Source organism: Serinus canaria, chromosome 2 (assembly GCF_022539315.1).
Source record: "Serinus canaria isolate serCan28SL12 chromosome 2, serCan2020, whole genome shotgun sequence".
In the NCBI taxonomy this organism is placed as follows: domain Eukaryota; kingdom Metazoa; phylum Chordata; class Aves; order Passeriformes; family Fringillidae; genus Serinus; species Serinus canaria.
In genome coordinates, this window is record NC_066315.1 from 77,228,663 (window position 1) to 77,241,373 (window position 12,711).

At 46.0% G+C, this 12,711-nt stretch overlaps 1 protein-coding gene across 1 annotated transcript in view; it reads left to right on the forward strand.

Annotated features, from left to right (window-relative positions):
- Positions 1-751: 751 nt before the first annotated feature.
- Positions 752-12,711, forward strand: part of MYO10 (myosin X) — a 162,900-nt gene continuing 150,940 nt past the window's right edge. The window contains exon 1 of the mRNA XM_030231269.2: positions 752-869. Coding sequence (XP_030087129.1) covers positions 849-869 — 21 coding nt within the window. The 5' untranslated portion in view covers positions 752-848. The remainder of the gene's footprint in view (positions 870-12,711) is intronic.

Consider the following 12,711-nt stretch of genomic DNA (forward strand, 5'->3'; position numbering starts at 1 on the left):
TATAAAGGAGGGCTATTTTCATTTGCAGGGATGTCTCAGTGAGTGGCTGCTGCAAGATGTATTTAGCAAAGGAACACGGATAAGGCGGAGGAGAGCCCCTACATAAGTTTACTGCACATTTACCTAAGGGCTGCCTGTCCGCAGCAGAACCCTGCAGGTACGTATTCTTTAACCACCTCCGGCAGCACCTCTCTCCGGATGGCGGAGCTTTACACTGCTCTGCGCTGCCGGGCACGGGAGGGGAGCCGCCCCCAGACCGGGGCGAGCCTCCGCTCCCCTTCCAGCACCCGCTCTCCTTTCACTCCGCATTCCAACGCGGAGCAGCCGAGAACGCGTCCCCAGGAGCCCGGGGCCGACGGACCGGGGGCAGCAGCCACCTGGGACGGGCCGGGCCAGGCCGGGCCGAGCGCGGAGCCCGGGCGGCGCTGCCCGCACTCCGGCCGGGCCGGGGCGGGGCGGGGGCGCGGCTGAGCGCGGCGCAGGGAGCGGCTCGGTCCCGGCTCCGCCTCTGCTCCTGCCCCGCCTGGACGGGACGGGGGCGGCCCCGGGCAGGAGCGTGCGGCGGCGGGAGCTTTCCTTGTCCTCCTCCTCCGCGTCACCCCCGCTGCCGGCTCCCCGCGGCGGCTATGCGCTGCCGGGACCGCCCGGCCGAGCGGCGCTGAGGGGGCGGGCGGACAAAGGCTACGGGCTGGTGCCGGCGCTGGGGCGCGATGGAGCGGCGCGGCGGCTGAGGCGGCTCGGTGGGGCGAGCCGAGCCGAGCCGGGCCGGGCCGGGCAGGACGAGAGCGGCACATGGTGCGCGGCTGGTGCCCGGCGCTGCGCACCCGCCGGCGGGCCGAGGGGCCACCATGGACAACTTCTTGGCGGAGGTGAGCGCGGGCCGGTAGGATCCTCCTCCTACTCCTGCAGCGTGGGGTCGCTTTTGTCGGGCAGGATACCGGCAGCAGAGCGGCTGGAGTCTCTCGGAAAGTGTTCGTTCCCTCGAGTAGTTGGGTTTGCAGGGTGCTCACAGGAGCAGCGCCCGGGGAGCGGGAGGCTGGCGGAGAGGGAGGACGGGAGGGAGCTGCGCCCCCCAAATTCCCGGCCTCTGTGGCTGTGGCCGGGGCGGAACTCGGAGCCGCCGAGCTGCAGCGGTGCTGCTCGGGCTGTCCGCAGCCGGGCGGGCTCTCGGCGATGACTGGGACTCATTAGAGCGGCGGGGGATGGAGGGAGGCTCCGGTGCCGCCGCTGGGGTTGCCCCCCAGCCCCGCGCCCACCGGCGGCACCTCCCCCGCGGCGGGGACCCCGCGGGACGCGGGCAGCGGGGGCGCCGGTGCGGACCCTGCCCCGCTTCCTGCTGCCTGCGGCGGGGCAGCCTCTGAAGCCGTGCCCAGGTGGGAGTGGGGAGTCCCTCCTCGGGGGTTCCCTGTGTGAAAGCCGGGGAGCGCGCTTTGTCCGCCTTGCACGGGCACCAGAGGCTGCAAACGATGAAGGTTTCAGAGGCAGGGCTGCCTTTGGGCACCCTTTTTTAAAGGTTTGTTCATTGAGTGTGTGCTATTAAGTAGAGACGAAATCTTTTATACAAAATGCAAAGAAGGGAAGCTGCATTCCTGAAAGTCGTTTGAGCTTTACCGTGGTCTTGTGGACCTTGACAACTTCAGTATGTCGGGTGAGGAAACCAAATCAAAGGTGCTTTGCTACTGACTTAGGATATTTGATAAAACTCAGAACCTGGGTCCTCTTCTGGTCCAAGCCAGCTGAATTTTGTACAACAGTGTTCCACTGGATCAGTTTATCCCGCCTGGTGTAGACCCAGCCCTACGAACATAAAGTGTGCAGGATCAATGTCTTCTCTGTTGTGCCTGTAGTTTGCTGGCAAAGCCCGTGACTGGGTTGTGACTTCTGGTGACTGCCTGCACACTTGCTTTAATTGCACCTCTTGCCAAGGCAGTTGCACTGTCGGGGTTGTAAATACAGGCCAGGCATCTGTTTTACAGGGTTGTGATTAATCTGCAAAACTGTCCTTTGCCCTCATGAAACAACATCCCTCGTGTTCTTGGTGCTGCCGTTGATGCTTCCACAAGAAAAATAGGTGATCTGTTTACCGAAATAGTAATTAGTCAAATAAAAGAAGGTCATACACTTTATTGCTTGTTGGCTTTTCATTTGTCAGACAACAAAAGTTCTGTCAACTGCAATAAGAAGGAAGAAATGCAGGATTAGCTTTGATGAAGTCTGAATTAAGTAGTAATACTGCCTTTTTTTTTTTTTTCTTTAGAGGATGTAGCTCTCACCTTTCAAAAGCTTGTAAGCCATGAGCAATACAGTAGTATTAATCTAGCCTTGCAAAATTAGTCTGAAGAGTCATTCGCCCCAACACAAAGTACTGCAGTGTGCCCTACATAAAGGTGAAGAAGAGTTTTCATGGTTTTGACTCCCCTATTAGGCAAAATTACTTGCTTCAGGGAAAATGCAAGTAAATTTTGCCAGTCTGTGTTAGCATTTCAGCATATATTTATGTTAATCTGTGGTTGCTTCATGTGGACTTTGATCTTTCTTAAGAACTTTGACTCCCTTTCAACATGCAGATATTACTTTAAAAGATCAGTAAATATAGCACCTTGACTTTAATCTGCATCCAAAGTCCCACCCACAAGTATAAACATTTTCCTTCCCTCGCTCTGGAGCAGAGCATATGTAAATGGAAAATAGAGAGCATGAGGCACAATAGCAGAAATGCACTGAGTCTGACCCAGCTACCACAGAAGAATGTCTGTTGAAGGCACTGGATTGAGCCACTAGGTAATTTAATTTGTGCAAGGCAGACATCCTGCAGCTGCTCTTTACAAAAATATTTGCTGACTTATCTAAGGGAATTACTGTTCTTGTTAAAATAAGTTATAGTGTGAGGAAGAAGGAGGAAGCTGGATGAAAGGCACAGGTGAAAAGTCCAACGTGCTCTGCTCTTCTTTGTCAGTGATATAAGCCTGCTGATATGATTATATTTTGGGAGAAAAGCTGATAGTGGGAAGGGTAAATACTGGCACTTCAGAGGGGTTGTTCCTCAGCATTACCAAGAAGCTCCTGTTCACTACACTGGAGGCAGAAGTGTCTTCAGTCTGAGTGTTACAGAAAATATTGTACGACTTAAAAGTGCTAATAGGAAAAAACCAAAACCCCTGCATTATTATTTCTCCCATATTTTTCCATAGCTAGATGGTAAATATAGCATGCCTCAGTATAGGGTGATGCTTACTGGAACAAAATGAGGCAACTGAGTGAGACACCTCTGGAGAGCAGGAGGTGCATCACAAGGGATGTAGTCCTGTTGGGACTTGCTGCCTTTCTTTACTCTTTCTTAGTATTCTTAGCTTTTATTGTTAAAGGACAACAAGTGGTTGCACTTGTCTCCTGGGAAGCCTTGACTTCCATCCCTGTCCCAATTTTCTAGCTCAACCAATTTAAAAACAACCCATGACTCTTAGTAAAGAATTAGGCTAGAAAAGTTTGTCCTGTAACTTACTCCCCAAAATGCTCTAATTGCTGCAAGGTATTAACATAATAAAAAATTTGCATTCTAAGTACAGAGGAAAAGTGTTTTCTGATGCTTTTTTGAAGGCTGTTGATTGGTCTATGTACCTTACAATCTTTGAAAGATGGTTGGAGGTAGAATTTTAATTTTTTTTGTTTGTTTTTGTAGTCATATTTTCTTATCTAAAGTATTAAAACCTGTAGAAATCCTGTATGGGTATGTGCAATAGAGCCATTTGGCTGCGTTGCCTGAAACAGCCTGAAAAAATTGTTCCCATATGTTTTACCAACAGCCAGAGTGCTCTCAAGGGAACAGGCTCCTGTGGTAGCTGAGGTCAGACTTTCTTCCAGTGAGAATGCATCCCTGCTAAGAGGGGATGTATGCCATGAGGGAAGGAAGAAAGTAATTTCCAGATGAGGCAGAAGACAAGGAGAGGCGAGCTCAAACTGCCCCTTCAGCATCTCAAGTTCCCAAGCAGGGCTTATCAGGGCAGCAGGGGAAGAGGATGCAGAAGTCAGGTTTATCTTCTTCCTCTTACATGGTAGTCACTTTGATCAGTATGTACAGGATGTTACACTGAACCGTGGCTGCTGTCCTTGTCACAGAATTGTGGCATTTGCTGACCCAGTGGAGGTCAGAAAGGGCTTGAGGTTGGGAGAAACTTCTGTAGGTCATCTTGTCCAAACTTGTCCTTCAAGCCGATGCTCAGCTTCTGGGGAGCTAACTTGCAGCACGTGGTGGCTGCAGGGATTGTTTGGATTTAGCTGCTGCCAACCTTAAAGGAATTCCCCCCAACCTTGCAACTGTGGAAATTGAGGAGAAGGGAGGAGAACAACTGTGTGTCCTGCCTTCTGTGTAGCATGTCTGGGTAGATGATGTTGAAGGAGATCACTATAAAGGCATTACCATCATAGAGGTCCTGCTGATGTTTATCCAACACTGCACAGTTTTTTTGTTTATTTGGAACTGTGGGGTATCCCCCCAGTGTCCTTTGAGGCACAGCAGATACTCTGTGCCTGCCATGCTTTTATTTTTAGTATTACCACTGGTACCCTGAGTTCAGAATGGTGTCCTTAATTTCTGTTCTCCACAGTTGCACATACTTGCCTGTGTACCCTGTTTTAAGAAGAGGGCTCCCAGCGTGTATTCTGTGGGAGCAAGTGTTGAACCGTCCTCAAAAGGAAGGATATGGGACAAAAATTCAGCTTCAGGAAGCTGTCAGAGGAGGAATCTGCTTGAACCTGGAAGCTCTTAATTCTGCAGCTTGCAGCAAGCTTTGTCTTGAATGCTCTTTTGCTGCAACATTTGGCAGATCTCAGCCTCACAGCACTGAGTCCTTTGAGGGCTTCATCATCTCCTGCAGACACCTGGCCTTGGCACCACCAAGGTTATTCATCTCAGGTGATGCAAATAAATCCCTGCATTGATATACATAGATTCTGGCTGTGCTGTGCAGCACAGTGTTTATGTTTGGGATGACCTTTGAAGTCTCCCCAGTTTTCATTTACAAGTGTTTGGATAGTAACACAAGCCTGGGTCTGATGTTCCAGCTTTTGGTATTGGTGGAAGCTGTGTAGCTTACACCAGCAAAGTTGTCCTTTAGTCTGTTGGGGCAAAACCCGTGAGTTATGGCATAAAGGTGTTTCTGGAGACCTTCTGAGCACCAAAGCCATGCCAGGCAGAAACAGTGTCTCTTTTGGCTGTTGATGTTGGCTGTGTTCTCTGAATTTTCTGAGCTCTGACTTCTCATACATAGGTTTTCTTGAAAGCTGATGGTTGTTTTGTCTACAGTTATTTTTAGCTTAATTAGAGAGCACTGTGTTTTGAATAGAAGGTGTTTCAAGGGGGCTTAGCTCTACCTTATCAGGTCAGAAAGATGAAGTTTTTTTCAGGTTTATTTCTCCAAGTTGGAAATCACATTGAGCTCATCAGTATCATTTAATGGTTGCTGCCCACCACTGATATTCACATGTGCCTTTCATAAGACAAATTTGTGCAACTGAAACATTGTCCTGGCTGGGCTGGAGCCTAGCAACCCTGTTGGCACTGCACATATTGTAAAATGACACAAGAATTCTCTTAAAGCTGCAAAATACGTAAGTTTTGAAGTTGGCAATGGAGGCTCTACATTCTGCAGGGTCTGCTTGTGGTTTATTTGGTATGTTCAGTTAGTCTCCAACCAGAGAAAAGCTGTGAAGCCCACTATTACAGAAGATTTGGCTGCTTCTGAGTCTGGGTTTTTTTTACATTCTGGTGACACCTCACTGAAATGTTAATTTCATTTTTTTATTTGGTCTTTTCCCTAATTGTATGTTGTGTTAGCACTTAGTAGTCTGTAAGCTATTTTGCTCTAAGAAGATGTTCTTTATACATGTTTTCATTTGGTGAGTACTGTGTATGGGTGATACTGACCATTGTGAACCTCTTGTTTGTTTGTGGTTTTCTTTTTGGTTTTTTTGGGGTTTTTTTGTTTGTTTTTTTTTTTGTTGTTGTTGTTGTTATTGTTTTGTTTGTTTTGTTTTGTTTTGTTTTGTTTCAGAGCTGTCACACAGCTTGCTGGCTGGTAAAAGGGAATAGTGCTTGAAAGCATAGCTAGTCCCAACTGATTTTTGAGGCCAAGTGGCACGGGCTTTTATCAGAAACATTCCATATTTTTTCCATGATTCTGTGATGACAGGAGAGGACCACTTTGGGGACGAGAGGGAAGCAAAAAGGAAGGGTAGCTTGAGTTTTCAGTGTCATGTGGGGAGTTTTGTGCACTGTCCAATGAGTAACCTGAGATACCTTGCAACTTTACAATGCTCTTGTTGCCCCAAAAGATGGAAGGAAAAGTTTGGGGCCCCTTATCAATAATTATGCATGGTTGTACCACAATAGGCTTCTGTTCTGGTGATTTCAGCAGGATCTTCGTTTTCAGTGTGGTAAGACCATTATAATCTCATTAATCTGTTTTTTGACTTTAGAAAATAGCTGAAGAAAAACTGGTAGGTCCCTGGCTCTGTGTGCTGGAGCATATGTGTGAATATCTATATACAGTGTCACTGTGCTAATCAACCCCTAGCGAGTGAATAATGTGCCTCCTTCTGTTTTTTTCTTTCAGTATGGATTGTTAATATTGGTGGTACTTCTAAAAAAGTTTCTAGCAAGACAAATGCCTTTTTGTGTCTCTTGGATGGGTGCTGACCCAGTGGAAGGTGCAGCAGCTTCCAGCCAAGAGCAGAAGCAGCAGCTCCACCCCTGGAGCATCCCGTGGGTTGACTGCAGTGCAGTGGCAGCTCTGAAGGGAAGCGTGTCCTCTGGGCAGTTTGATCTCACCAACCTTTTTGGCTGCAGGGCCAGTATTTTTCCTTAGTGAATCACTGTCTCCAGATGTGGTCAGAGCCAGGAACATAGTTTTGGGTGGAGTATGGGTAGAAGGGCAGGAGGTACAAGTTACTCTGAATTCAGACTTTTGCTGAGGGGGCAAAAAAAAGAATTATCAGCCTTAAGTCACTAATTGTGACAACTTTACAGGTTTTGGGATGTGACATCAAAACTTGTTTGATTAATTATGACTTCAGGCTTGTATCAGAGGGTCATGGCTTAGGTGTTCTTGTTTCTCTTGCTTTTTCCTGATATTTATCATTATGTGACATTTTAAACCATTAGTGAGACATAAATGAGGATGATTTGGTCTTGGGACCATAGCTAATGGTAAATTACTGGGTTTAGGTATTATTGGTTCAAATTTTGCATGGTAGCTTTTTTTTTGTCCTCCAATCCTAAAAAGGATTTTCTAAGATGTCCTATGTCTGAAATATGAGCATTATCCACTGGCCATATTTACTGTAATGCAACTTTGTTCTGGACAGCCCCTGATTAAGAAAGGCTAAGTGGATTATCCTTTCCTTAAGAAGTCTCTTAAGTAGCTCAAACACCCCATTCTTATAATGGCAGAATTTTTCAAGTTTGGATTCAGAATGGGAACTGATATTGACCCTGCTCCAGATCTGCTTTGTCAAGTAAACTGTATCCGTGCTGAAGAAGAAACTGCACCTTTGCTATGTGGAAAATATGAGCATTATATTAGGAAAATATACTAGGAAAGATTCATTAGGAGAGAAGGAATGAGTAAAGATTGCTTGTATTTCTAAGTGTTCCTGTAAGAAGAGGGGGGATGTTGGGGGAGAATATACTGTCCACTTCTAGACTCATTTTCTGCAAAGCCAGTGATTAATACTGTAATCTCAGGCAGGTTCAAATATCATTTATGCTTGTTTCTGATACCCTGAGCCAGGACACCCAATGTAGGGATGTCTTGCAGCTTTTCTGCAAGGTCTTGTTCTGTAGGCATTGTGACTGGACAGACACTTTCCCATTGCAGACTGACTGGGGAAGGCTGCTGAGTTGATTCAGCTGTAAATGCGTCATACCTGTGCTTGTTTTACTCATTAATGTAAATACTTGCTCTCTATTTAGCTGCTGTTTTCCTTTGGGCTAAGTGACCTTTTTTCAGTCCAGCCTGTGAAAGCCTTCTTATTTGGTATAAAGTTTAGGGAGTTGGGTTTTTTTTTTTTTCTTTTTCACTGAAATCTCAAGCATGAGTGATGCTGGAGTAACTTAAAAATATATGGGGTTTTCTGTTGAATAGGTTACTAGGAACAGACACAATTTTGGTTCACACTGAAAGCATGGCAGAAATTGGGGTGTGTTCGGTTTTGCTGGCCAAAGTTAACATTTCTGTTTTCTCTAGGCTCTTCTGTAGAGGGGTTTAACATTAAATTTCTATATGAGACCTTGTAGTTTTTCCTAGTGTGCAGTTGTGCTTAGGTACTTTTCCCCCAAGGGGTGGCCACAAACAGTTACTGGAAAAAAAACAAGGCACACTTCAACCCTTTTACAACTTTGGGGAAAACTCTGCAGTTTACCCTGGTATATGGAAGGAAGTTTTCAAAAGTGAAAGGTACTGGTAACTTGTATGGTTTGCTAAACTTGCATGGAAAATTCAGATAAAATAAACCTTAAGCAGGATTTCTTGTGTGTTGCAATGACCCCGTCCCCAGTAGGTAAATGTAAACATATGGGAGCAGCGCCTTACTATGGGAGCCAGTGTAATACCTCTTACTCCTTCCAGGATTAATGGCATACTGCAGGAAAACTTTCTAGAGGATAGACTTTACTCATCTACAATCCAGTGTCCTGCCAGACTTTAGAGTTGAATAGGATTCCTGTATTAGTATGCTAATACATTGTAGCAGATACATACATTGTTTCAGTGGGCCATCATGCCTGCTTTATGGTATCAGACTTTCTTTTCTTTGAGAGCCTGTCGTTTTCATCTTGCAGCAACCCTTTTGACTTAATGTAAAGCTAAGGTGAATGTTCAAGAAATGAATGTTCTTTTTAATCCATCTCTTAGATGGATTAAATGTTTCTATGACATTTTTGGTGGCTTTGGTTCTGGTTTGTTCCAAATGAGGCAAGAAGGAAGAAAGAGAGGGTAGTTCAGCAGCAGATTTCAGGGACCAAGTTGTGCCTTTGCACAGGATCCTGGCTGGTGGCATGTACAGGGTGAAGGGCTGTGTGGGAGGACTCAGGAAGTAAAAGATTAACTGCCCTTTGATGTATTACTATTGCCTTTTCCTATATATTCTTGGGAAACTATTCATAATCCTTATTAATGGTCAGCGATACAAGAGTGTGTTAATACAAGTCTCTTTTGTTTTGGAGGATGCCCTTAAGGGCATTGCTGTGAGGACACCTTAGCAGAGGAAAATGTTTGGTTGTTGCTTTTTCCCCTGGGGGGCAAAACTGTGTTCCCACTCTGAGCAGGTTTACCTGAAGGCATTTTATCATGGCACATCTGGCTCTGTACTGGGGTTGTAATTATAAGTATGGTGGATCTTCTGGGTTGTGTTCTCTGTTCTTAACTTCTTGGCATAGTAATGCTGGCAGAGTGGCACCCTGCTGCCCAAGTCTGCTATCATGGTTTCAAAGTCAGGATTCATTGTGGTGCCTGTAGCACAACCTCAGGTAGAGACCTGAGGCTCAAGGGTTGCTGGGTGCCAGCTGTCAGCTGGATTTACAAAGCAGGGTATTACTGAAAGTTGTCAGCAGAGTTAACACCCCAAATCCCTTGGCCCTCTTTCTCTTACAAACTTTCAGAAGGCTTTAGAAAACTACTTTTGATGAACTACCCGGCATCTGGAGAAAAAATTTCTGTAGTTCTTAAAATGCTTGTGAACTGTGAAAGTTGTGCTACTGGCAAAGCCTTGTGTGGTTTTCGTGTTGTGCACTGCATGTGCCTGTTGATCTCTCTGAGAGAAGTGCAGGATTTCTCTGAAAGGTTCTCACGCCTTCTCTTTTGCATTCAGCCAAACTGGCCCTGGGTTTGGGGACAGCAGATAAGAGAAGTTTATTCATTGTTTTGAAAAAGTATTGATGTTTATGGCATTATGGGAAATGGATTATTTGTTCTTATTTTAGTTGCTGTTGTTTAGAGTGACATTGAAATGTTTTCTCCGATTAAGTTAAATATATTTGCTAAGAGAATGGGATTGTTTTTCTTATGAAGTTGTTTATCTTGAGGAGAAGTCAAATCCTTTTGTTTAATGTACGCATCTGATCACAGAGCCAGTGGACATCATTTCTGTTTGACCATTTTAGTGGATCAAACCCAGCTTTGTGTCTTGGTTAGGTTATATTTTTATTTGCTTCAGAAAGGAGCCAAGTTGGCGGGACACGAGTCACGTCAGGAGTCACACTGGAGTTCACGTCAGGACAAGGAGTAGATGCTCATTCTGTAGGTCAGACTTCTTGCTTTGCTGGTCGTCTTCTTGGATCTCTTCCCCTTATTAAATATAGACTGGGTTTGTGATTAGGGCTTATCCCCTCATTACAGCTTTCTGGTGATGGGTATGATGAATAGGTTTGTTTGGTGTGTCCAATCAATTAGTCTATTCCCCACTAGAGAATAAGAGCAGCGTTTACAGCAGGGCTTTGAAGGGTGGCATTTCCTGCTGCCTTTCAGACCGTATACAGCAGGAGTGTCCCATGAAGTGAGCTCTTTGTTCTTGAAACTCCAGTCGGATTCTGCCGTGTGGTACTTGATAAGCTATTTCAAGGAATAAACATACTCAGCAAATCTATGCTAGAAAATGTAATTTGTGCTTCAGACCCCTTTTTTTCCTCCTTGCAATAAAATTTCTAATAATTGCACACCAAATTTGAGAAGTTTTAAGAGACAATAAATGGGATTTCGGTGTTTTCACAGCACTTAAGGCAAAAGGCTGATTCTCTGTTTTGTGTTAATTTTAAGAGTCTCTACTCCCAGTTTCTGTTCCTATCACACCATTTCTGCCATCATTTTGCCTTGGTGATCCAGTACCTTAAATGACTAGGACTCTGGTGCAGTAGTTAATACCCCAGATTTCTTTTGTACAGAAGCCCATGAATAAACTCAATTGCAGTGTGAGGAAATAGTAGTATTAAACTTTTACTGTGTAGTTACACCTTTGTCAGTAGCATGCCTTTGTACCATGCAGTTAAGGTGGAGATGCCATCAGTAGCTGGTGCAGGACAGAAAGTGGTACGGAAATCTGTGCATTTTCTTATGAGCATCCAGTGATCCTTCGCTGGTGCCTTGTTCTCAGCAGTTCTTACTGAGTGAAAAAGGAAAACACTGAGTCATGGAATCCTTTTCCTTCAGACAGGGAATCAGCAGTTACTGTGTTCCAGGTGCTTCTGGACTCAGGCAAATAAAGGCTGTAATTCTGTATTTTGATTTCTTGAAATTGTGTGCCACTTACAGAAACACTTCTTTGTATTGCTTGGAAACATTTGATTTGAAAAGTGCACAGTCGCTTTATGCAGTCAGAGAGGCCACAAAAGCTTTGCTGTTTTCCTGGGATTTTTTTTTTTTTCTTTTCCTGCTGGAAGGCATCAGAGGTTTTGGTAGCCAGTATGAGCTGTGACTGTCCAAGAGCTCAGGGATGTGCCTCCCACTCTGCATGTAGATGTTAGGCAAGAAGAGTGGATGCACATAAATCAGTGGCTAAATTGAAGGGACAAGAAAGGCTTGAGGCAGCAAAGGCCCAGACACCTGCAGCAACAGATCATGGGTCACACTGCTGCTGGGATGGCCCCAGGCACTCCTGGGGAGGTGAAGGAGAAGAGCTCTGAGCAGGAGCAGATGGTTTAGAAGGATGGCTCCTCAAAGGGGCTCCTTGTTGGATACAGTGTCTGATAGCTACAGCTTTGAAATGTATGAATTAAGCTTTTCTTTTGCTTTGTAGTTCCTTTCAAATTTGTAGAATAATTTTCTGTTGCTGTCCTCTAACAAGCCGGAGTTTTCCTAGCTGTAGGTTTTGAGTGTGAATTTGCTGGTCAGGTCTTTAGTATTACAGAATATCCTGAGTTGGAAGAGACCCACAAGAATCACTGAAGTCCAACTCCTATCCCTACACAAGACCCCCCAAGAATCCCTTCATGTGCCTGAAAGCATTGTCCAGTGCTTCTTGGTGCTGTGACCACTTCCCTGGGGAGCTATTCCAGTGCCCAACAACCCTTTGGGTGAAGAACCTCTTCTGGATACTCAGCCTAGACTCCCCTGACACATCATTCCACGTCATTCCCTTGGGTCCTGTCACCGGACACCAGAGAGAAGTGTCTGCCCCTCTCTTTTCCCTCAGAAGGAAGTTGTAGACAGTGATGAGGTCTCCCCTTACTCTTCTCCAGGCTGAACAGACCAAGTTACCTCAGCTGCTTCTCGTACAGCTTCCCCTCCAGATTCTTCACCATCTTTGTGGCCCTCCTTTGGGTGCTCCTTAATGGCTTTATACCTTTCCTACAGTGTGGCACCCAAAACTGCACACAGGACTCAAGACAGAAGCTGCCCCAGCTCAGAGCAGAGCAGGACAATCCCCTCCCTTGCCTGGCTGGCCATGCTGTGCCTGATTCCCCCCAGGACAGGGTTGGCCCTCCTGGCTGTCAGGGCACTGCAGACTCATATCCAACTTTCCATCAACCAGGGCACCCAGCCCATCTCTCCACCTCCAGCCAGCACATACATTCACAGCTGCCCCATCCCAGGTGCAGAATCCAGCACTTCTCTCTTTTTGAACTCCATGTGGATGGTGATTGCCCAGCCCTCTGATTTGTCTAGGTCTCTCTGCAGGGCCTCTCTTCCTGTGAGGGAGTCAACAGCTCCTTCCATTATAAAT